This window comes from Meleagris gallopavo, chromosome 1 (genome assembly GCF_000146605.3).
Source record: "Meleagris gallopavo isolate NT-WF06-2002-E0010 breed Aviagen turkey brand Nicholas breeding stock chromosome 1, Turkey_5.1, whole genome shotgun sequence".
Lineage (NCBI taxonomy): Eukaryota > Metazoa > Chordata > Aves > Galliformes > Phasianidae > Meleagris > Meleagris gallopavo.
The window spans coordinates 9970051-9995952 of NC_015011.2; the positions used below are offsets into that span (position 1 = coordinate 9970051).

The 25902-nt window shown below is 42.7% G+C and overlaps 1 protein-coding gene across 1 annotated transcript in view; it reads right to left on the bottom strand.

The window, feature by feature from the left end:
• CELSR1 (cadherin EGF LAG seven-pass G-type receptor 1) overlaps window positions 1-25902 on the bottom strand; it is a 95379-nt gene that overhangs the window by 57479 nt on the left and 11998 nt on the right. Inside the window, 3 exon segments of the mRNA XM_031552882.1 lie at window positions 9451-9539; window positions 12623-12738; window positions 16979-17201. Of these exon segments, the coding sequence (XP_031408742.1) occupies window positions 9451-9539; window positions 12623-12738; window positions 16979-17201 (428 nt within the window).

Consider the following 25902-nt stretch of genomic DNA (forward strand, 5'->3'; position numbering starts at 1 on the left):
GCTGGGGAGCAGGACACACTTTGCATTTCAATGACCCTCAGATGACTTTCACTGCTTTACACTTTCATTTCCTGAGACACAGATTTAGAGGCCAGTTATTTGTTATTTTGTGTCAAGGCAATGGAATGTCGCTCTACAGCCAAGCCCTGATTTCCTTTCTCAGGTATTAATCACTTTTCACTTATCCTTTACCAGAAAAAAATACATATATCAACAAAAACAATTACTACTAATTGAAATCTGCGAGAATAAATATCACGTTCTGCAAGAGCAGGTTGGCTGGCTCCATTAGGCCCACTAAAACCTGCAACCATGCAACCATGTCAGAGCAGGACCAAAAGAAAGTACACACTAGCCAGGCAACCCTGTAGTGATTTCCAGGAGGGGTTAGGAATGAAGGAATGGTTGTCACAGGCCAGTGCAAGTCATGCTAAGGGTGCGTTAGATGGATGTGGAGGAGTGTAAGACTGGGACAATCCCACAGCAACACTTCTCCTGCCTTCCCAACTCACCCTTCCCACCTGCAACACAGAAGATGGGGATCTGGATGGGTTTTCACAAGATCCTACCCCATTTTATGGGTAAAAGGAACTGATATTATTATCTACTCATGCTTTTGCCTAATAAAACAGAACTCACCACAGAACCATTCAGTCGTTCCCCAACAACATAGCTCACTTGAGCTAAAATCTTCCCTTAGAAAGGGAAAAGCTGACATGACTTAAAGATTTGAAAGGATGGTAAAACCACCAGAACTTTGGATAGGTAACTGCAGATTGTCTACCTTACCTGTTAATGATGTGCGTTATTCCTATAATTTGTCAAGCTTTAGTTTCTGTATATCAAACCAATGATATTATCTAGGACTTCCATTGACGATCCTCAGGACTTGTGTGGAAGCTGTTGAGTTGAGGCTCAGCAAAGATGGGAGTCTGAATCATGAGGAAATGACTCATACACCGAGCTATTTCTGCAGAGGCTACCTTTACTCGTGACAATTTCAAAATTGAGCTTTGAGCATGTAGGAAATTACATGTTTTGCATTCAGACACGAAGTATATTTTATGCGTTTGACTAGAACAACATTTTGGTCTTTGTAAAATCCTGGCCTGCATTCAGCAACGGAAAATCTAATTTCTTTCCCTTCCTTTGGATGCTTGTAATTTTAATTGCTCAAGTTTTTTTCTTTTTTTTCTTTTTTTCTTTTTTAAATGGCCATGCCCGCTAGCACCAAAACCCATCGTACAGATACATAATGCAAATGCACAGAAACAAATTCCTCTAATTCAAAGGTCATACCCATATTCAGTGGGTGCCTCCAGCAGTAGCTACCACCATGCTTTAAGAGCATACAAGTCTACCCACCAAAAGCACAAAAATCCACTCATTCAGGAACTTCTGCTCTTTTAAGAAAGTTGTCAGAAAAGTACCACGATAGCATTTGACTTATATTGGTAACTCTGTAAAAATTCCATGGCCTCTTTAGTTGGAAAGTAAATTAAACACACCTGCCTCTCTGGATACTAGCCCTGAATGGCAAAGCAAGTGAGTTTTTCAATGGAATAGCTTTTCTTCCTTTTATAATTGAAGAAACCCCTCTCTGTGAAAATGAGGCCCTGCACTTAAGTAGGTAACCACTGACAAGTCTTTACCACAGGTAAAGAAGACTGGACTGCTGCTCTGTCCCCTATGTTTTTGGTGTCCTGCTTTCCCATGCTTAAGCTATCATGAAAACTCACGACGTTTTCAGTATTTACAATGCCCCCCCTCCCCTCCAAAAAAATATTTGCTTAACACTGCAATTAATGCCTTGCATTTTTCACCACCAGGAGATGCCAAGAACTGCTGGAGCAGGACCGAGCTAATCACAGTGTGGACACAGCAAGTTTCTCTGAGACAGTAGAATTCAACTCTGGAGGGCCCACACCTGATCAACAGTAGCAATATCATAACCTTCAACAACTGCTTTGTTTACTTACAAAATCTCCCTCAATCCTTTAACAAATTAGTCTGGAAGCCACCAGGAGGATTAACTTCAAAAATTCTCCCTCAGATTACAATTATGTCTGCTCAGATGTCAGGAGTGACAGACATTAACATAAGCCGTATCTAATCTTTATTGCAAATTACATTTCCAGCAATTTGACTTGTGTTGGATCTGCCTTTTCAACAAGAGCTCCAAAAAAATGAAAGTGAAGGGAAAGGAAGCTTCTTCCCATTGTGGGAGATGCTCTCAGCACAAGTTGTAACACTCAATGCCTATCCAAGAATTTAATCGTCAGCCACGTTTTCTGACCGTTCCAAGATAAACAATACTGGATGGCATCCTGGATACCATAAGGCAAAAATCTTCTAACCTTGGTCCAATGACTGGTGGCAGCAAGGTGGTTTTTGTCCAGGGAGCTGGCAATCTCTATTCAGCAGCATTTGCTTACCTCATCAATCACTGGGGCAGCTGGCAGCCTCATCAGAGGGCAAGTCAAGCCTGGGCAAACATTGCCTTCATTCCAGACAGAGACAAGGATAGAGACGGGCAATTGCGGGGCATGGAGAGGTCTGTGCTGAGCCCCTGTGCTGCACTCTGGTTCATCTCTTAGCCTTGGGACAGACCCAGCACTTCTAACAGGAATTACTGGTCCCGAATAAAGAATAATTCTGTTTCCACAAGAGGTGAATTCGTTGTCACCAGAGAACGGTGTGCTTTCAGAAGATGAGAGATCTGTATCTGCAGGCCCAGAAGGCACCTGGCATAGGGCCACACAAAGCAAGGCTGACTGTCCAGATTGCTGCATTTCATCCCACCCTACTCAAAATAAAGTGCTGCATCAATCTCCCTAATGCAGATTAACACAATGGTTGTGTGTGAGCACAGAGGTGGAACTTAATTTTTAAAAGGGAACTTTTGCCTGTGCCTGCTGAAGTCCTTTGGAAGTGCTCCCAGTCGCTCGACACTGGCTCTCAGGACTCAAAACAGAGGCTCTGGTAAAATAAAGGCAGTGATGAATGTTACAGATTTGCTATAAAGATAATGAAAATCCTAAAGATTATTCTGTTAATGAGTTGCAGGCATAACATGTAACAGAATGAGAAAATGCAGCTGTAGTACAAGACAGAATCCAGGAGGAGCTCACAGTTGCAACACGGTCAGTAGGTACTGCACAAAAAAGGCATCTTCCAGTGTGTGCATACCAAGCCTCTTCCTTTTGTTCAGCCAGAAGGTGCCGCTGGGCTGGATGTCTGGAAGGCACCTGTGTAGAAAAGCCATTCTGGCTTGACTTTGTCTCTCCAAGATGACCATGTAAATATTGTCATTACTATCTCAAGGTCCTTGCTCCCTGTCCATTACAGGAAAGCTTTACCTTGAACCTACTAATCACCAAGCCTTTGTAAAGTCCTTTGTATTTATTACTTAGATACAATAAATATTGTACATGGAGATGGAGAGTGTGTGTGAAGTGAAGGTGAGTATTTTGGATCAGACCTGTATATGCTTTACATTTGATTTTCATTGCAAGAGAATTGAACAATACTATCAATAAGTGAACTCTTAATTTATGCTCTTTAGGTATCTTTTGATTAATATGCATAAAACTAAATGCTGGGGTATGGCTCATTCTAGCAAGGAGGCAAACAAGCTTGGGCTGCCAGAAAAAAATAAAGATCATCATGAAACTGTGCTGATGAAGAACATCTTGAAACTGCAACACCCAAGTAAAATACCCACAAAAGTAAAGAAGCTATTGGTGAAAAGGATAGAGTACCTCAAGATGTACCTCCAGACTTTAGACCAGATTTCTTGTATCATTATCTATGGGTCTCAGGACCTCTTCCTTAACTAGCGACAAGCTAGAGGCAATGGCAGGGAAAGTGGGCTGCTTTGTATACGACCAAATCTGCAGGAACCCAGTAGGGTCATCAGGTCCCAACTGCCTGCAAATCTCTTTGGTGACAATGTACTTTGCAAACGAACCTCCACTAAATGTCTTGACTCTTTCAGTCTATTTGGAACCCATTTTGAAACCCATGTGGGGACACAAGGAAGCTGAGGCTGATGGAAGCAATGTTGATGGCCATCGCTGGCAGACATGGTGGGGAGCAGCCTGAGGAAGAATGGGAGCTGGAAGGGGGCTGTGGTTTTCCCACATGGTGGATGCAGGAGAAGACGAGAGTGCGGGAGAAGGCAGGATCTTAGCAGGAAAAAGCAGTGTAAGGGGAATCAGTGATGGCACATGGACCAACCCAAGATGTTGGAGGTGAGTGGTAATGGAGCCTTTCCCAAGCACTGCCCCGGAGTGGCTTGTGGATGTCCTTTTCTTTTGTTTTTTTTCCTTGTCTTTTTTTTGGTTGTTGTTTTTTTGTTGTTTTTTTTTTTCTTTCTGTCTCTTTCTTTCAATCATTTCATCTCCTGATCCTAAGAAAGTACAGATTCTGTTCAGTTCCTCCACCCAGAGGTAGACCACTACCTGCACTGCTGCTATTCATCCACAAAATGTGTGATGTGTGGATGTAGACCTAAAATTACTCATTCTGCTGATGCAGTACAACAGCTATACAGGCATAGTTTAATAACCATTTAGGATTAGCCATGGAGGCCAAGCATGCACAAGGGGAGAGCTGCAAAATGTACCCGAGGTGCAGAAAATCAATTACAGAGTGCGTCTTGGCACAGAAGCAGAGGGGATTCTGGCAACAGTAAAGAACCACCATTCAGAGGGATGGGCACAAGCTCTTCTGGAAGAAAAGGCATGGGCAAATTCTAGCCCTCAAGTGAGCTCAGAGCTCAATCTTGCTGGCAAGACTCAAGTTTCGGCTTGCCTCAGTCGCGGGCCAGCTAACCCCATTGTGGGGAGAAAAGAAGCAGGTCCCTGTAATGGGTGCTGCTCCCCAGGCAGCCAGGCTTCTGAAGCAGCAATCATGTATCTCTTCAGCAGCTTCAGGGAATGCAAGAAAGGAGTGAAAAAAAGGCACCTTACTACTACCTGTTGCCAAATAGGTCCAGCTGTGGAAGAAGCATGACGTTTGTCCTGAGTATCTCCTTACTAGGAGCTGGAGGACTAAGCAACTAGCACAGCCACGGTTCTCCAAAGCATCCTTGTTGCTGTGAGCCACTCTGAGAGTCATTTGGGGATTTGTGCAGCCCATCTTCCACAACAGCTGCAATATACTTCAGGCACACAGAGATTGCATGCTTCTCTCCGCCCTTTCCAGATTTTCCATCATTTAAGTAAAATTACCTTGTACTCCCTTAAAGAGATGCAGAATGAGCTTCTGCCTACCGAACAGTAACGTCCTTAAGTGACTTTGATGTCACGTACATAAGTAACATACAAAATGCACAGTATATAAATATACATGTTCGTGCTCTCTATAATTAAAAGAACATGTCCATACGTAAAACAGTTTTATCTCTTGCCAAATGATGAATTGTACCCTGAGGTAATGAGTCAGGTAAAACATTAACATAAATGTGATGGTGTATCTTAAATTCTCAACAAAATTGAATTTCTATCAGAAGTCTGGGAGAGCGGCTTGAAGTTTTCACTTAATTAAAAACATCACCCATTATCCAGGCTCACTGAAATCTCCCGTACCAAACACACCCCTCAACATGATGCTCTATATACAGTGAAAGCCAGCTAATTTCTGTGATACTACTGATACTGAGCATTGCTATCACCAAACATCCTGGTGGTTTTGGTCATATTCCAGACTGACAAACATCAGCATCACTTAACCCACTGACTGTCATTCACTCTTGCAGGTTCAGACAGAGGACCACTAAAGACCAAACCAGCACAGACTGTGCTCTCATTATGCAGAAAGGACAAAGGCTACCAAGGCAAAGCGAATGCTCATTTTGCCACTACCCTGTGAACAAGCAGCAGGCATTTCTGCTGTTTTCCATCAATGCATTATTTGCCAAGTTTAAATTTTTCCCCTTTTGCCACTTTTCTTTCCAAATTAATACAAATATCTCTTTTCTTCTGAATTTTATATAGATCCATATACCTCTTGAGAAAGAAGGTCATGCAGGTCACTTTTAATTCAATATCACCTGTTGACTCTAATCAAGTCTGACAAGATCAGGATGCCAAAAGCTAGTATGTTTTAGCTAATAGAATCAGCAAACAGCTTTCCTCCCTGCTTTCCCCCAGCTGTCAGCAAACCTCTGTAACTGTAAAAAACACTGCTTACGTGTAAACCACTGTCTTGCTGCTGGGTAAGTGGCAAGTCTTTTAATATATAACTGAAACTAGAGAACAGTTATAAAACATTTCTATAGCTCATATAGCTACACATTCTTTCCTCTTGGTGTTTGCCACCTGGGAATTCAGTAGAGAGCCAACACTTAGTCTGTAAGACACCCACAGGTCTCACTTAGGCATTTCCACATTTCCAAGGCTGTTCAGTGGAAGCATCACCACAGCGAGTGGATGAGGCTGGAAGAAAAATTACAGAGGACACTGCTCACAGGACAGAGGTGTGGGGCAATGCCTGCAACCAGCTGCAGTGGGACTACTCTGCCTTTTCTGACTGGCACTCGGAGTTCAGAAGGGGACCCATTTACAACAGAGACTTGAGAGAGGAATAAAATTGGTACGTGTGAAGAAGGGCAGAGCCAGGATGGTGTCAGATCTGAAAGGGGGGCTGGACCAGCCTTCTCTTATTGAGTCTCAAATGTCTGTCCCTCAGGGGCAGAGGACCCTTACAACGAGGAATCAATTGTAACATAACATTTTTTAGATGGCACTGAAGATACCTGTAATTTTAGCAAGGGAATTGCTCCTGAGTTGAGCACAGAAAATAATCCATGAGTCATTTCTACGCTTACTTCACATTTACTTATCATTTACAACTGAGCTGACCTTGCAGCAAGGCACCAGCTGGAGTGAGAAACTGATGCTGCAGAAGCTTTCTACCAGAGCTGCCCCGTACACACAGCTCACTTGCTCCTGAATTCCAAATTTCAGTGACATCCAGCAAAACTTCATCCACAGAGCTGCAGATGCCAGAAACTACTTAGACTGCGCTTGTCTCCAAACACAATCAACTCAGATTTCAAGAACAGCTTCCAGACCTGTGGAAACGCATCTAAGAAAATTTGCTTTGGCGTGAAGCAATTTAGGTTATGTGTCAAAGTCTGTTAGCCATTCTCCTCAAAAATTTAAGATGAAAAATTAACCTCAGCTGTGAAGAAATCTGACACTACTTATGTGAACTGCAAGAGTATCTGAAAGTTCCACAGAAGACCAAGCCTCTTTTTTTTTTTGCTAGATGCTATATGAAGAAAAAGAGAAATAATCTGAACAGTTTCTAGCATAGTATTTTTAAAAAGCATACTTTAAAGAAGTTTAACAGAAAAAAAGAAACTGAGGAAGAAGAATGAGTCTAAGAGTGCCTATCTCAGGGAGGTTGCACGAGGAGGGACAGAAGCAGAGATGGGGCGAGGACATGGCACTGTGCAGTGGGATTTTGGAAGGATGCAGCACCTGCAAAACAATACCAGAGCAAGACACAGTGCAACTCCTGTCCTGCCTCTGCCCATCTGTGAGCTGTGTGTGATTCAGGCTAAGTCATGAGTTTTGGGTACTGTTATCCAAACATGTCTTCACCGCATCAAGTTTAGACACAGCATCCCATTTACTCTGGCACAACCCAAGTCCCTACATTATTTCTGTCTTTTCAACTTGCTTACAGGCATTTTTCTTCCAGTCCTGTTAAAATACAAAGTAGCCAGGGAACTGCTTTACCAGCAAACAGAATCCAGGTGAAGGGCACAGAGCCCTGCAGGGCTGCCCAGCTGCATCCCTCAGCACCAGAATGAGGTCAGCAGTGGGGCCCTCCCCGCTCTGCCTCTCTTCCCCAAATTCTCCCCACACAGGGGGGACCAGCTCATTTCCCTTGGAAGAAGTGAGGCTGAGGAATAAAAGACAGGGTGCCTGTATTAACGCCAGGAAAACACCAGTCCCCACACCACAAGCACCGTTCACCAACCAGTCCGGCTGAAAACAAGGCAGGGGGTTATTTTTAACACCTATGTCAGATCTCTTTGCCTTTTAAAGAGTGTCCTGGGGCTGCCTGGGTCCTTATCTCCCTGACAGCGTGCCAGAGTTGCTCCACAGGCCATGCTGCAGCTGCCATGGCCCTGCCACTGGGGAGCTGAGAGTGGGAGCATCTCCCCATCGTTCCTGCAAATGCTTGGCTCTTCACTGAGAAAAACACAGGGTATGGGAACATGTTTAGTAAGAAAACCCTCATGCAGTCCAAAGATGCAAGTACAGTCACACATCAAGCTTCATTTCAGTTTCTCTATGTTCCAGACAGTGGATAGCTAAAAGTATATTGGGTTTAAGTAACAAAATTAACGACATTTTTACTTCCTCAGCAGAATATCCTTAGGCTAGGAGACCCTTTGGACTCAAGAGTCCGAAGAAAACCTTCCTATTCAATCTACCACACAAACTGTGCTGACAGGATGCAGCAAAGAGAAATAAAGAACTTGCTGATCATATTAATCCTTCATCTTCCTTTCAGTTTCCCACATTAGTATCCTGTTTCCTTTTTAACAGCCAACAATACTCCTCTATTTCCTTATATAATCTCTCCTAATGCTGTCATTTTGGATTTAAAAGCAGCGCTTCTCAGGAACTAAATGAATTCTCTCATTTTTGCTGGAGGTTGAAGAGCTCTGACATCCATCTGCACACTGCACCCCCTGAATGCCTGCACTTTGCTGCTTCTCAAAGCGGCTGCTTCGCACAAGTTCCCATCTCATCAAACCAAGCCTCCTTGTGACAGCTCCTAAGAGAGCACATGTTGACCTGTCCCCGTGGGGACAGCCCCTCTGAGTGCCCCCGACAGCATGGAGCCATACTTGCTGCATTCCTCCTGCACATCCTTTCATAAACAGACAAAAAACAGTGCAGTAAAATAGCTCTCAGTTACTAGAAAATGTCACACATTTTACAATCAAATTTTCCAAACCAGAAAGCTTGCACTAACTAAACTGCTTGCTTCACACATGAAAATAGGGTTATATGGAGCAATTCTGTTTTGCCTCAAAAAATTCCATGTTAGTGGTTTGTAATCACTATGCCGAAGGCTCTTGTGCTGCACAGTTCTTCAAAAACTTCACATCAATGTGTCAGTCATTTCAGATACACTGATACTCAGAAGGTTTTGAAGAACTAAAAGCTGTAAGAGCTGCAAATTCCTAGAGGTATGTCTGGTGGTAGTTCTAAGGAGGACATACAAGGTCAGACTTTGCCTTCTTGAGGTAAAGCTCAGAAGGAAGCTTTGACGCAGGCAGGTGAGCAGGACCAGCCTCATTCGTGCAGAGCTGGTTAAATAAATACAGTTTGGGTCACCTGCATACATCAGCAGAGCTCAGTGACGCGTGTCTCTATTACTGACAAATAATAGGGGTATCGCCAGTGTGACTTCCCTTACCTTATTGTAGTACTGCACCTGGACCGAGTGCCACTGCCCGTCACTGACCCCTCCAGGAACGAATGGTGCCACCGTTGTGGTCGTCTCCCCTGCAAGAACAGAAGAAGAGAACAGGGGTCAGTGCTTCTGCAACTCCACTGCAACACAGCATGACCTTCACTGGGTGCAGGATGCAGCTGTCTTACTTCCTCGTGGAGGAATTGGGGATTTTGTCCAGGGAGGCACTAAACAGCCCCAGTTTACTGGACTTACTTTGGTGCACAAACACAAAAATGGCTTCTCACATATTCTGGTGAACTGTCTTACTTTCTGTTATGCTTTTTGCAGAGTGCATAAGTGTTGTGTAGATACAGTCACTGCTACAGTGGCCAGTGTGACTTTTTTAACATTTCTGTCAGGAGCAGCACAGTAAATTTTTTTACATGAAGGGCATCATGCAGCAGGGGGGGTCAAGTTGGATGTTAGGAACAATTTCTTCTCAGCAACAGTGGTGAGGCAGCGGCACAGGCTGCCCAGGGAGGTGGTGGGGTCACTGTCCATGGAGGTGTTCAAGAACCATATGGATGTAGCTCTGAGGGATGTGGTTATTGGGCATGGTGGGGATGGGCTGATGGCTGGAATAGATGATCTTAGCGGTCTTTTCAACTCTATGCCAAGATATTTTCTTAGGGAAGAAAATCCTACTTCCAGTCAGTTCCAGTCCGTCAGGAGTTCCAATGAGACCATGTCAGATAATTACGTGTATAAAGCACAGGAACAGTAACTGTGGATCTCAGCAAAATTTTACAAGTGATTAATGAAATTATTGGCAGCCCTTCAGTATTTAAATTGGAAAGCAAGCTCTTCACATTGCAATTGTAAAGCAGAAGCCTTTAAATCAGGTCTGAGTCAGCACAACCTGCTCAGTAACTATGCATATCTGCTCCAAGGTAGCAACAAAATAAACATTTGTGTTGAAAGGACATAAAAGGCTTGGCAAGGAGAGCAGATTGCTAGGTTTTGTCTTTTTTTGCTTTCTCTTTTTTTTTTTTCTTTTTTAAACAGTTGGAAAATTCTACATAATAACCTACAGGAAAATTCACTCCCTCCCACAGGTCAACATTATTGTTGAGCTTAAAAATGTACTTTCTGCTCTTTACTTGTAACAAATGCTTCACCCTGTGTGAAGCATTATTCCTTTTGTCCTATTATATGTAATTCTGTTCATATCAGTTGAATACATTTGACACCTTGCTGTGATGCTTTTTATTATATGCTGATAGAAATGTGGTAAAAGTATATTTTTTATTCAGTTAAAAAGCTTCCACAATAGGAATGTTCCTGGTCTTTAGTATCTTTGCCTTGCTTTCTGTGAAAAAGTTGTTGCGACAGGTAAAGCAATCAGATCAGGTGTCCAAAACTTGCATTGTTCGTTAAATGCCACTTAAAACTATAAAACGTAAACCATTCTTCTTCCAAAGAAAATACCATTTGTAAGGTACAGGATCAGACCTGCTCTGGGGTGCAGCAGTGCAAATCTAAATTTAGTTTCCTGTATTTTAAAAGAGTTCCTCCACATTTAAATGCATATAAGCGCAAGTTGATTTTTTTCTCATTCATCCTCAGGGTGCCTTCCTAGCAATTTTATTCAAGTTTAGACAAGTGGAACAGAGATACAGAAGAAAGCAAATCTCTCCACCAGTAGCATGTTATTTCATTACACTAATCCAATGAAAATGCATTCTAATTTGGACATCTTCTGGGTAATAAAGGAGAAATGAAACTGGAGCATCCTCTACCCAAATGGCCCACATATGCACTTAAGTATTATTGGTAAATGAATGGGGTCACACAGGATTTACAGAGCAGTCTGATGACCATGGCTGTCACTGGCAGGGAGGGTGTATCACCAGCATGAGCCTTCAACTGCTTTATTTCTTGCAGTGTCTCTCCTTTCGAAGAGATAAGTGATAGTCAACCAGAGCCTGCATGCCGACTTTGAAGGAGACCAGGAAATAACAGTATAATTTATTTCCGGAGGTATGTGCCTTGTACAGAGCTACAAATGTCTCAGCTGACTACATGTATTGGGTCCCTGCTGCAGGACACTCTGCAGGGCTGGGCCCAGGTGACCAGGCTCTCTTCCTTCAGCACCAGGCAGATGTCACACCAACCTCAGTTCCTAGGCCTCCATGTTTCCCCTCATCATGCAATAGAACACATGGGGACAACAGCCCTGCCCAGGCATATGTTTTGTCCCAGTTGAAAACATCCCCTCCACCAACTGCTTCAGCTGCACGCTGACAGCTTCTTGTGCTACCCTTCTTGTGGATATAAGCATAGCTGGTCTTACTGTTTTTTAATTTAAACCCAGGAAATATCCCTTTGTTGAGAATGGAACAGTAAGAGCTTGTTCTAATCACACTTTCATCGGGAAAAAGTTTGTTACTGTCAGGGCTGATTTTCAGTACAACACTTATTAACAGAGAAAGCCACAGTGACAGTGACATGGACCATCCCAAGCCTTGCTCATCGGCCTTCCCCTCTCTCTGTTCATGGTAGCATCAAAAGATGCCAAGTTTGTCCTAATGCAGAAAGAATGCAAATGCCAAAGCCTCCATTTCATGTTCTCTAGCCCAGCCTGGCAATGAGAGCGCAGATGTGTTCTCCAAAATTTATTGTGGATTACACACCAGGGAGGAGCTCCTAGTGGGCATTGATGGATTCCAGCGATGTATTGCTTGGCACAGGCAATAAAGAATGGCAAGCATTCTTCATTTGTCTGCTTTGGCTCACAGGTATTTTTTAGAAACAGTTAGGCACCCTGTTTCACTGATGATGTAGTACAAAAATACATAAATACACAACATTTATCCCAGCATAATAAAATGAAGTCTCATTTAAGCAAGCACTGGCTGTCAGACTAGTGTCAATCTTTTACAGTACTCATAAACTCTGGATTTTATAACTGATATATTGACAAGCTCCTGTCTATGATAGCGAGTGTTACCACCACAAAGTGCTACAATCGGGAGTACTCTGCAACACCCTCCGTCAATCGTTAACTGCACAGCGTCAGCCAGTTACTCTATTAACCAGGCAGCAAATACCAATCCATGGAAATACATTTTCAGCCAGGCTGAGAAGATCTCAGGACCATAAGCAGAGACGCTCTCCTGCAGTGCCACCCCACCTGCAGAGAACGTGAGCTGGATCTGCTCTTCAATGATCTCCAAGGCAATGAAGTCGTGCTTCTCGTTGAACCGCCCGTTGTAGAGGAGGAGAGCGTTCCTCTCCCTGGTTGCGAACCTGGAATGAAGAGACAAGTAGTCAGGTCACAGCCAGAAATGCAAGCCTTTGGCTCGTTCTTCAGACAGAAAATTGTAAAATTAAATAGGCAGCAGTGAATACTTGTTGGTTTTTTTCACATTGACAGAGGAGACTCTGATGGAAATTACAGAGACCTGCTGTGGATGGTGATCCTAACAAAAGGTGAAATGATGCAGACACACAACTCAGAGTGAGTATCTGATGCTATCCACAGTAGCAGTTCCTACACTTTGCAGAGCTGGAAAGGCAGAAAGCAGTCTGACATCAAAGGGGGGTACTGCTGCCTGCTCACTGTCTGCATGCTGCATGCTACAAGGGGCGTCATAAACTGATCAAAAAGAACTGCTGGGGAAGCAAGGGGCAAGGAAAGATAAGAGGCATCTGAATAATGCTACACAGATAATTAAGGTTCATCAATCAACAGTAAAGTCAATCGGAGGAAGGAAAATAAGCACTTTAACAATTCCACTAAATCAGTTCCAATGGGTGCATTTTTGTTTTATTTTTCTTGTGCTTCCAATATGGGATGTATCACACCTTTCCTGCAGCAAAAGAGCCAAGCCCTGTTTTAGAAAAGCTTGCTTTTTCATCAGCATAGAATGTTTTTTGAAAATTTCTGTGTATTTTATGATTTTAAATCGAACCCTTTTAGCTTTGGGGATTTGCACACAGCTCTCATCATTTACAAATGCAAACATTTATTACACTTCATATAAACACTTCCACAAAGATTAATATTCTCTAAAGAGAGGCAACCATGGCAATTTCTTGTGCTTCCAAATGGCTTCCAAATGGTATTTGAAGTAAATTTTTTCAAATCCAAAGAATGTTTTTAACGAAAGTTGATTGTCAGACAGAGTCATAAGCAGAAGCCTGAATCTGAGCTATACGAGAATGTACATCTTTGTTCCATTAAAATATAAAATATTATATTTAGAGGAAGAGAATGAATTGTTCTGATTCAAAGCACAGAAGTCTGATTTTTGAAATTTCCAACAAAATAAAAATTCTGAAGAGGATCCATTATAATCAATCAAAATATTGTACTACCATTTTGGCTACTTTCAATCTTTATTTCTAAATAGCGTTACATTCTTTGATATAGTACAAAACAATATTAAAGGAAGTAAAAGTTAGACTAAATGAATTAAGACAATGCCATTGAAATATTTCAATATTATCAAAACATTAATTTAGCTTTTACTTTTTCCAGTCAAGCATTTCATCCAAAGCAATAAAGCCCCTGTAAAACATTTTGTAGCATCTCATTTTTCAGTGGATGTCTGCTTCATGAAAACTTCTTCGATCAAATCTAACTAGGTTAGATATAAGGGCAAAGGAAACAAGAAGGGTCTGAGTGAGCTGACAGTCTGTTTGACCAGCAACAACAGGAACCGTAGTTTTGCTTGAAAATATTTTTTGGATATAGCTAATACTTTACCATCATTTTAATTTAAAAAAAGCAAAGTATCTTTCTATTTTTTATGCCTGTTAACTCGTTAACTCAGCGTGTGCTCAGTTCCACTCTTTCACACTATCCCAAGGCACCTGCTGCATATATCCTTAGCTCAGCACTGCTGCCTCTGAACTTGTCAGAATGTCACAGGGGAATAAAAACATTAGGCTTTAATAGAAGAGATATTTTTAGCACAGGAAACAAAAGACAAACTTTCTTAGAGAATCCTGAACGCACGGTGAGAAAATATCTTCACTGATAGTATCTCTGGGAGAGAAGAAGGCGGAGTAGCAGCTGTTGGGAAGGGGCAAAGATGTATAGAATTGGGGGCAGAAAGACACGCCTGGCCAGTACCCTGAATAACTGCACAAAGGAAACATATTTAGAGTTAACATGCACCCAAATTTTTGCTCTTTTACCCTTTTCATTAGGAACACTGTGGCATCTATTCTGTTAGCAGCGGTACACGCCATATAAAATCCACATGTCCTAAATTGGTTTTGCATGGGAGGTGTTCGCTCATCTGCTAAGCTCATAACAAGCATATGGACTTTTTTCTTTTTTTTCCCCCTCAAAAAATCCCATTTTACTTATGGATGTGGAGTTCACAAGCACCCTGCTCTTTGTCAGGAGCAGGTCATGAGTAAATGAAGCCTGAAGGAAGCTGGACACCCAGTGATGTTAAGAGTGCTCCCACATCATGAAATACGCCAAGGCAAATCCGCTGTCTAGTCCAACCACTAATTCTTGCTTCTGCTCACATAATGTTTTCCACCAGTACTGAAGGATAATAAAAAAAACCAGCAAGCGTAAAAAAAATGTGAGCTTCAGGTACAAAAAGCTAAAAATATCACTGTCCTGGACAGCATGGAAGCCCAGGATGACCTACACTTTTTACAGTCACACTGAGTGGACTGTACAATGTTTAGCTCAGGACTAAGTATGCCATCTCAATTTAAAGATGCCAAAGAAATCATGGGGCAAGCACTGCCACGTGAAAACAAGTTATTATTTCTTAATAACGCCCATGCAGAGAATTCCAGTCACTTTAATGTGAAGGACCCTACACATCAAAGATCTCCTCCTGAAAGCCTGAAAAATGACACCACGTGGCTGTGGGGACACTACAAGGGTACTGCAGGTAATTTATGCTGGCAGCCAGCCTAGGCCACTCCTTTGTTTGCTTTTACTGTGGATCTGACAAGGCCAACTGAGTCTTTTGCTTCTCAGCTTTTCTGTGTATTTAGGTCTGATGCTCTAAACCAACCTTCTCACGCATAGTTCTTCCCTGCCATGGCTTGCATGCAAACTGCATCCACACATCCTGGTTTAGCTGTAATTTCAAGATTCCATAAAATTCTGGACTAGAACCTGCCTATCCCCAGCCAAAAGTAAAACAGCAAGCATCTGCTGAGCACGACATGGGACACGTGCCTGATCTTCTCAGTCCTGAGCATTTTCTCTAGACAGACACACAAAACGCTTCTGTTGTTGCATCTGTTGCTTTACAGACCAACAAACTTCTGACCTTGCCCATCAGGATTGGAGCTGACACATTTTGCACTATTTACTCAAAGTCAACCATGAGGGACAACCAAAGGCCAACCCTGACTGTGGGAGAGCTGCAAACCTTGCAGCCTCTCCAGAGGAAACATGAATTTCCATCTGAAGCTCTCACTCCATGGCAGATAAACTCTATGACATGGCTGAGCAAAAAAGTCTTCTCTAGAAGTGCTCTCTTTTTTTTAACCTAGGCAGTCTTGAATCAGTGGAGGAGAGCCCTGCTGTACACCACGTGGCTGCCACCATTGCTCTCCTCGCTCCAGAGCTCCTCAATTGTCCCCATAGGACAAGTGACAGGCAGTCCAGGTGAAGTCTGTCCCACATGGATCTGTCACGGCAGATGGGACAGGGATGTGGACTGCCATGCCTGACAGCCAGGATAGGACGAGAAGAAGAGCTGCTCATGAAGGCCAGCAGGAGCAAGGTGAGAAACTGTGACAGTTAGGGCTGCTCCAGCCATGAGGCTGGGAACCAGAACCCGAGAAGCACCAGCCTTTGCTCAGCCATGACCTGACTGACCCACCATCCACTCTCATGCCTCTCTGGCCACGGGCTGCTGAGATGCGGATGGAGTTTGTGGTTCGGCACCACCCCTTTGCCTGGAAAGGCCTTTCTCCCCACACCATCTCCCCACAGAGCAAAACCTCTGCCTATAAGAGCTCTAGAGCAAAGGAAGGAAACCAAGCAGACCCTTAGCAGGACACACTACTCTGTGATCCCCCTAAGCAGTGACATCAGTTGCTGTCCTCTCTCCAGATGCTGTTGTACTGGTGGTCCCCTAAAGGCCTGTGAGGGCTGGAATGAGCCCTTTCAGCTGTGTGAAGCGCTTCACCAAGAAAGAACTATGTATACCCAAATACTAATCTCCAAAGCAGAGGAGGTAAATAAACTGCTTGTGAAAAACACAAAGTTCCTAGTAAAGAAATTTTTAGTAAAAGTCTGTAGTAAAAGAGAAATGGTTAGAACCTTTACAGCATCTTCCACAGGACAGAAATTAAATGCTTTCAAACAATGTGATTTTGCCCCACTTGAAATTCGAGTCAAAGCTTGAAATCCCCCCCAGAGACCACTACACACAGATAATTCAGCTGGTTACAATATTTAATAAATACACTCCAACCTTGAGGGGAGAAGCTATCAGACACACCCCGTGCTAGGAGCCATTGGGATGGGGACAAAACAGGGAGGTCTGGGACTTACATGAGGGAGACGGTGAAGTGGAAGCGCTGCCGCAGCCCCTTGAAGGTGATGAAGGACTGTGGGGGGAAGCTCCTGGTGGTCATCTCACAGTAGGGCCGCTCGTATTCTCCTGGTGGGCACTCGCACTTGAATCCCCCAATCAGCAGATTGACGCAGGTCCCTCCATTCTTACACACACCTGGGGCACAGCGGCCGGAGCGGGCGTTCACCTCGCAGTACTCTCCTGGAAGGGCAGAAGGAGACATCAGGGAAGGCAACATGCCAGCTAAGCTGCAGAAGGCATCACGAACCCTGGGCTTCTGTGAGGGCTTCACTACTTTTCAATCTCTGCACCTGACTCCATCAGCAAACGATGTACAAATCTGCAACTGCAGGGGAGTAAGGATGCTGCATTGTCTGTCAGTCACTTAGGGTGGTTCAGAGTCTAATCCTATTTCAAATATTTGGCAACATTGGCCCCAGTTTTCAGATTCCTTAGTAGCTTTCACAGCTGGTGATAAATATAAAGGTGACAGATAGATCTGTAAGAGGGGAGGTAGCACCACCATTTAAAATCTTGCATGCTCCCTGTCAACCAGAATATGTGTAATTTGCTCCAGCATTTCACTGTGGGTTGAAAATTGTGTCAACAGATAAGTGTTTGCACTTCAGCTCAAATGGAATTCGGCTTCGCAGCCCATGTCAGCGGCAGGGCGCGGCAGAGCCTGTGACAACACTTGCAAAGCATTTACAGAAAGAATGAGCAGGATGCTGATGACATATGGATTGCTTCCATATTTCCAGTGCATCCTGCCTGTGACAATCATTTTCTGGACCTGTCAGAAATGAGTACAATAACTCTATGTAAAAGTTAAGGATTGCACGTGCTTCCTGAAGCTTTTTTCCAATCAAATGCTTCATCTGTAATATATTTCAAAATCTGTATTAATATCTATTGAATGCAAGTACTAAGGAATCAGGTGTCTTGCTGATTGTACACCATAATCTTTCCTACATTTGCTGAAAATCTGAAAGGCGACCACAGTTCAAAAAACAAGTTACAATTTGTGGTTCAAAACTCGCAGAGGGCACCTGCTTTAAGAAGCCTGCTGTGGCTGGGCAGTTGCTCAATTACTCAATGCACACAAAGCTGGCCCTCTATGTGAGTTAATTGGTTAACATTTACGTTTTGGCATGTGTCTTCCTTGGGTAACCCTGCGATGTTTTAAAGTGTTTTCAGATCCTGCCCATAAAGCTGTTTGCAGAAATTGGAGATGGAGTATAAGCTTGAATGGAGCATAAGCTCAGTAAAACTGTCTGATAACAAAACACAGAGCAAAACGACACGACAGCCAGCTGAAGGAACACGTTTCCATCAGTTTGATATTTGCATGATGACTTGCTGCAAGATTATACAATTACAGTAATTCAGGCACAGCTAAAATCGTGCAATCGCATTCCTGGAGGAAAGTAAAAGCAGCAGGAACTGCAAGCAGTGACTCACAAAACAAAGGCAAATTCAAATGGAAAGCTGTGCCGCAGCAGCTGCTCCCCAGGTTCCCACGCCAGCGCCAGCACAGAGCTGGGCAGGAGGTGCTCTGAGAGCATTGCCCCAAGCCAGCCCCAGGTCTGCACCTCTGCTCTGTGCCATGCTGCGAGCTGCAGCACTCTGCACCTGGTTTGTGTGTAGATGTCCAGCATTGCTGCCTTCTTCCTCACACTGCATCATCACGTGCTGTGATCACTCAGCAGAGGTAAATGTGTGCTGTCCAGGCGAGTTCAGCTCAGGGCTGACCTCTCCTCCTCGGCACTGTTCCCATAACAGCCACCAGACAGCTGCCTCCTCACACGTGCACTGCTGGGCATCTCCTTGCAAACAGCATATGGGACTTCCCAGTGTGTGCACAAAGGGCACAATACAAGGCACAGGGGACCTGGAAAAATATCACTAGAATTGTAATGCTCACCATTAAATTAAAAAATACATCTTTCCCATCATCCCAGAGGGTGTGCAAGCCCAAACTTCTGAAGTAATAAACTTTATAGCCAAGGGTTCAACTTCAAGCTTGTGCTTAGAGCTGTTCAGAATCATGACTGATGTTCTTGTACTCTCATTTTAACACTAAGATGAAAAGCTGTGAAAACCACTCAAATATCTCCCTGTTTCCATTTATTAACTGTGAGTATCAGGTTAGGCAAGATTATAAGAAGACATTTTCCTTAAAACTTTAATGAGGAATTCAGCTAGATTTAAATGCTCTGTAATGTGCTTCTTCTGCAAGAAACTGTATATAACACCTAAGTCAGAAACATCCCTCGCTGCATGGAATACGCCAAAAAACCACACACACATCACATGCACTTTGCAGATGCTACAGAAACCACTTCTTGACAATCCATGACATAAACAGAACCCAACTCCCCGCGATCCAAGAATTGCAAAATATCTCACATAACAAAATCCTCTAAAAACTGAAAAAACATGATCCCTATATAACAGTCAAGCACAGATCTGTCCCTTTAAAAAAAGTAGTAGGATATTTAGTGAATTAACTCTCCAACTCAGGGAGGAATCTAATCTTCAAGGCTTTCTGAAAACAGAATGATATATTTGCAAAAGCAAATAACATGCAGACTTGAACACACAAGGAGAAAAAGACAAGACACAAGCAGAAATGAGATATCTCATTGTTGGTGTGCTATGGAAATGCCATGGCAATACAGAGCCATAAGACAAAGGTCTAAGCTGGAAGTTGCTGACAGCTCTGTATTAACTGTATGATGTAAGAAGAACTGTCGAGTAGAAAAACTGATTAAGAGAAAAGAAAGCTTACACTAAAGTTCTATTGAATCATGTTTACTATTACTTTTCATTGTGATGCTTAAAGAAGCAGTTAAAAAAAAAAGAGCAGTTCAACTTTAAACATAATCCTTTGTCCTGCGTTCAGTCAACTTACTATCATTAATGACCAATTACCCAATCCCAAATTATTCTGAATTCTCATTACTCTCTAATGTAAACGAGAACTGAATTTGAAGGATATTCTTTGACGGTGAATTTTCTTTTTTTTCTTCATATTTACTGAAATATACTAAAACAGCATTCCTGAAATCTCTACGATAACTCCATGACATACATCACTACACTTCAGGCACAAGGGTCTACCAAGAAACTTGATCAATCCTTATTTACCATTTTTCCAAAAACAAAACCAGTGCTTGCATTTATTTAGAAACACAACGTTTGTGGCATCATTAAGCAGACATCTGTGCAAGCTTTCAAAGCACTGTGCTCGGGAGCACCCAATCTACCTGGAACCCAACGCCACATTTTGCAGCCCTTCAGCTTGTCCCTGCCTGGGGTGGCCACAGCTCCATCCTACAGAGCTGTGCTGTGGGAAGCTGGGGCCTAAAAAGCACTCAAAATCTGAAGTGAAGCCTGTGTGAACTGATGAGCGGTGCAGTGAGAAAACATAGCATGGAGAGGATGGTGATTGGTTGCCAGCAAGGGGATATTGGGGTGTGGGTGCCGAGGGCCAGCCCAGATGGCCACCAAACACAGCCTGGGGATGGGCTGTAATGCTGGAGGTGGCTCACCCTGCCACTTAGGCTGCTTTTTCTTCATATTATTTCTTCTGCTAACATAATTTCTCTTTTTTTTTACTTTGGTGCACTTTAAAATCTACTTATACATCACAACTCAGTGAAACCCAAGTAGGAAATGTCAAGCTTAGCCCCCACAGCTGCTAAACCCCAGGCATGTGCTGTCAGATAACACAGGTTGTGTGTGCCTGTTATCTGCTGGGCAGCTTCTCGGGCTTTGAAAAACTGCCGGACCAAGCCAGAAACAGGTTTACTGTTACAGGATAGCAGCTGATCTTATATTCTCCCCATTAATATTGATGACTATTAAAGCTACACATCCTGAGGCTTTTACACGGCCCTTTATGTAGTGCTTCCCAGTTATAAAGCCCTTGAGATCACAACGTGATAGCCATGCTTTTGACCCAGCTTCCTGTTCTAAGCCATACTGTCTTTCATATACTCCTTCTTCACTTTCAGGATTAACTTTACAAAGATGTTAATTGTAACATTTCTCATATGAATGTTATGTAAGTGAGGACAGCACATTATTAGTCATAATGCAACAAGAATATGCAAGGAAAAGATTAGCTAGAAAATGGTTTCATTTGGTCTTCCTCTGGCACGTTCCAAATCAAGTAAGAGAAGGCCTTAATGCTTGAGCAATAAAAGGTGATAAAAAGTTGAAAGAAATAAAAGCTATTTTAAAAACAAAAAAATTAATCTCGTGAATGAAAATATGCTGTGAGCTGAACATTATGTACCCAAAAGCACACTGGCAGGCATCAATGAGTCTGCCTTTGCAGAAATTCGCCTGTGGTTTTGTTGGCGACTTGCTTGATCTTACAATGGCAGACAATGTATAATATTGGAAAAACTCAGTGGAAACAACACGATGGCATTGGAACAAATACAGAGTTATTCTACACTTAAGTTTACTGCAATGCGTTGCTGCAATATTCCTGTTTAAGGACTAGTACTCAAAACTTGGTACAATTCCCTGATTGTCTCTTCAACGGAAATACTACTGCATGTATAACAGACCTGCACTGTTGCTCTTGCTTCTTTTTCTCCAATTTCCCTAGACACATTAATTTTTCACTCACTGTCTGCAATTGTTTGACTTGAATTGATTCTTCTCTCCTTTCCTCCCTTCTGCTATTTGCTCCAGATACATATTAATCTTGTTCTCTCCATGCTTCTACTTGCTTCACCAGAATGGAAAGCTGACGTAAGCAGCCAGTCTAAAATGACACACTTTAAAGTGGAAAGGAAAAACAAGAAACAGAGTAACTGAATTCTTCAAGGAATCTCTGTTGACCCACTGCCCTAATAAAGAGCAGCTACCATTAAAAAATTATTAAGTATTTTGCACATTATGGGAAAACCAATCCTCTTCTTTCTCTTAGTAAATAAAATGTTACTATTCCTAAACTACACTTAGCACTACAACAATCAATGCAATAAGATTGAAAAAAAGAAAACATTAAAAAAAAAAAAGGAAAAACAGTCCTCACAAATATCTATTTAAAATCTGGTTCTAAAATCTCCTTTGCAGTGAATGCACTGCATAGTGGAGATGCAAGAGGATGGGAACTCCTGGAGGAGAGAGGGACGCAGTGGAGTGGTAGAAGCCAGGTCCTTGGCCTCCCCTATCACCTGCTAAAAGCATGTGCAGCTTCCACCCCATAGTTCTCCTTTTTGTCCTATTCTGCAGGACTCCAATTTAAAGTCATGTTGCCCACACGTGTTAAGTTGTAGAAACTGCCTGGAAATCTTTACTAGGATGAGATAAATGGAGTGGGATTCAATGTTCCCCTCCTTCCTCCCCCCCACTTTGTGGATTGTTTCATCATTTTTTAGGATGAGTTTGAGTCACCATCATCCTCTTTTCCCAAACTCATAGTACTTTCCTCCTCTCCTCCCATGCACTGACATTCATATAATCCTGCAGTAGGCTGATCTGCAGGGCTAACATAGCAAAACCTCATTCACTTCTTTATTGTAGGGTTAGTGATCTTCTGATTAGGTCTCTCCTAATGGGGTGGACGGTAGGATGAATAGCACAGCAGGCACAAGGGAAGGAGGCAGGAATATGCACCCAGGAATAACAATGAAGGAATGCTCTTATAAAAGGTTTAACTGTTATGGAAATACTGCTGAAAGTAAATTTATACAGCTCATGGATGGGTGCAGTGGCTTATGCCTGACTGAGGTGAATTGGATCAACACCTGCTGCAGATACCCACTTCCCTCCACCAACTGTGCAGGCACATACTACAGGAAAATTGATTCCTGGCATGCCTGGAATGTAGGCACAAGTCAGGTAATAAAAATAAATATGGGATCTTGTCCATAAAGGACAATTAATGACTTCAGTCATTCTGTGGTGATGAGTCAATTCCCAGAATCAAATGGGAGAAATCAGCCTTAACTGCCAGTATAGACCATTTACAAATGAAACATTACACAAACAAATAAACCTACGAAAATACTCTGCTAGTTTGATGGCAGAAGTTAGAGAACAGTCACCCAAAGCAACCAAACCATTCTCAATGAAGAAGGTGGATCAAACAGAAGTTAGAAGCCACCTGTGTACTGATGACCACAATTCACAAGGGATGACTACATTCATGTACCATTTTACATAAAAGACACAGAAGAGCAGGAGTAAATTTGGGCTCTCTTACAGATCAATTGCCAAAGTCCTGCTGCCACTTCAGTGGTAGAAGCACTCAGCAGATTTAATAATGACATTGACGTTCCTTGCTTCGGGAGATTCCTCCAAGCTACTAATGTTCAAATGAGGAAACACACTTTGGTATTTTCTTTTCCAGATTAAATTCGTTTTCAGTGTTGGGACTGACCTAGGAAAACTAAAATCAGCCCCAACCTTCTTACAGGGAGAAACAAGAGCTTAATGTCCAAGTTGGAGTCTCCCTCTCCCTCCTTGCTTTCTGTCCCCTGTGCTGTTTTCTGCACTATAAATGCAGAAGCTGAGAAACAGGGCAAAGCAAATAAAATATGCATAAACCCACACAACCACACACCAAATATACACGTGTGTGCACCTATACACGTTGTTTAGGACTAAATCCCAGTAACTGTAATGACATCTGTACTTAATTTACATAGGAAGTTGCTAACTGTTCCAGATGTAACAAGATGAATTTGCAAGCAAGTAATCTGAATTTAAAGCACTGAACAAAATAACAACAAAAACAAGTAATCTCACAAACTGTGTATATATATGTGTGTGTGTGTGTGTGTGTGTGTATATATATAGTGTGTCTAGTGTGTGTATATATATATAGCTTGCCAGTAGCTCTCCAAGGTGACAGATAGAAAACAATCCTATAAAAATATACTCAAAATCACTGGCTGTAGTTTAATTTCTCTTGTGGACATAACCTCTAAAGCTCTGAGCGGGTGGGAAGGGACGGTGCAGGGCCATCAGCACTCTCCCAGATGCACATAAATGTTCTCCTTCACCATCTCTCTGTTCCCCACAAGAATTTCCAATATATCAGATTTCCAAATATCATGGGACTGGGTTAAAGGTCGTGAGATTTTAATCATGAGATGTTCAAATCTACTGAACATAGGAGGCTTTCTGTTTTCTTTTATTTATCTCTGGAGCTATGGGAGGCATCTGCTGGCTCCAAGGCACATGAGAGCTCTTGGTGATCAAATTCCAGCTTGAAAAACACAAGTGAAAGTAGCTGCTCCAAGGCTTCTCTCCCAGTTCTCGTTCTCTTCCCAGTGACTACTCATTCCATTCTTTCCACTGGGGACCTCGAGGACAGCATCTGTACCCCAGCTGTCTCATGGCCCCAAGAACTCATAGGAGGAGGACCATGATGGGAAACTCCCTTTGCCAAGTGGGCAAGAGAAAGGCCAGGACCCCATTCCATGTGCCAGTCACTCATTAAGTGGCAACAGGGCTAAACAAGCATTGTTGTTTAACAAAAGCAAAAGCAGGAGAAGCTCAGGACCCTGTCTCTCTTGCTTTTTCAGGCCACACACTGCTGACATAGTGCCCAACCCCTCTCAAATCCAAAACCAGGCACACTCTCCTATGCAAAGCACCAGCCTAAGCAAAGATGTGCCTCTTTTTGTCCCCTAGGCACAAAACAATGCAAAACTGAAGCACCCTGCAGGGATGGATGCATGGATGGATGATTTGGGATTTGGCGTTTCTGTGGTTTTGCATTTAAATGAGAAGGAATAATTGGAAAAAAAAAAAAAGAAACAATGATAAGAAGGATTAGTGATATTTGGGGCACATCTGTTGAAGAAATGAATTAGTCCGTATTTCAGAAATGATGAGCATGTTCTCAAGATGTTATGTGCTCAATCTGAATAGTCACTGGACCTTGCCCCTCCCATGCAACTTCCACCAGTTGACAGAAACAAAGTACAAGTCACAAATGAATCTTGGGATTTTACAGATTATGGTTTAGTGTCAAAATGTCCAAAAAAGCCCCTCTGCGTTGTTGTGCAGAGCCAGGGTGCTAATAGCAAACTATTGTTGACCCATCTTCAAATGAGGTCCTAGCAAGACTCACCTGGCTCGAACATGGGGCAGCTGGGTCCTTAGTGTTCCACTTCTCCCTGCCACGTGCTCCAGCAGCACCCTGACTTAATCCCCAGGCTTCTGAGGAAAATCACTTTCCTGGATTGTTTTAGATGTGGTGGAAGAGAATGAGAAAAAGAACCAAAAACCACATGTTCCTTCAGCCTGCCGCAGCTACCTAGACATTTTTGCTCTATGGGATCCTATGGGTAATTTCTTCCTGGTTGACTCTCCGTGATTTCACAACTGTCTCTAAGCTCTGTAGATAAACTCAACCATTTGTTTGAATGTACAGGACCTTCACGAGATGTCACCTCCCTCTCCATTCGACCTGGAAGTTACAGATTTAGAAACTTCTTTAGGTTACATTTGTCACCTAGGACTATATACAACACAGAATAATGCAAGAGAAAAAGGAAACAAAAATTCTCATTTATTGTTGAGTTCTGCGGCAGGTACATATGTTATACAGTTTACCATAATGCAAATTGCACTGATATGGGGTAAGATACAGTGATGAAGCACTGCCTTTCAAAGGCTTTATCTCAGGATATATTTAGTAGGGGAAAAATATTACTGTAGATGTTAAAGATAAAACACAAATTAGATAACGTCACTGTGTCTGCAATTTGCATTTCATGTCTCACCTGGGAGAGACCTCTTGGAACAGACTTTCCTAAAAATCTCCCCTTCCTGCTGCTCTCTTTTAAAACCAATGAGAAACCTGGAGGTGTAAGAACACGACACACCTCTGCATACTATAGGTAATTCATCTACAGCAATATTT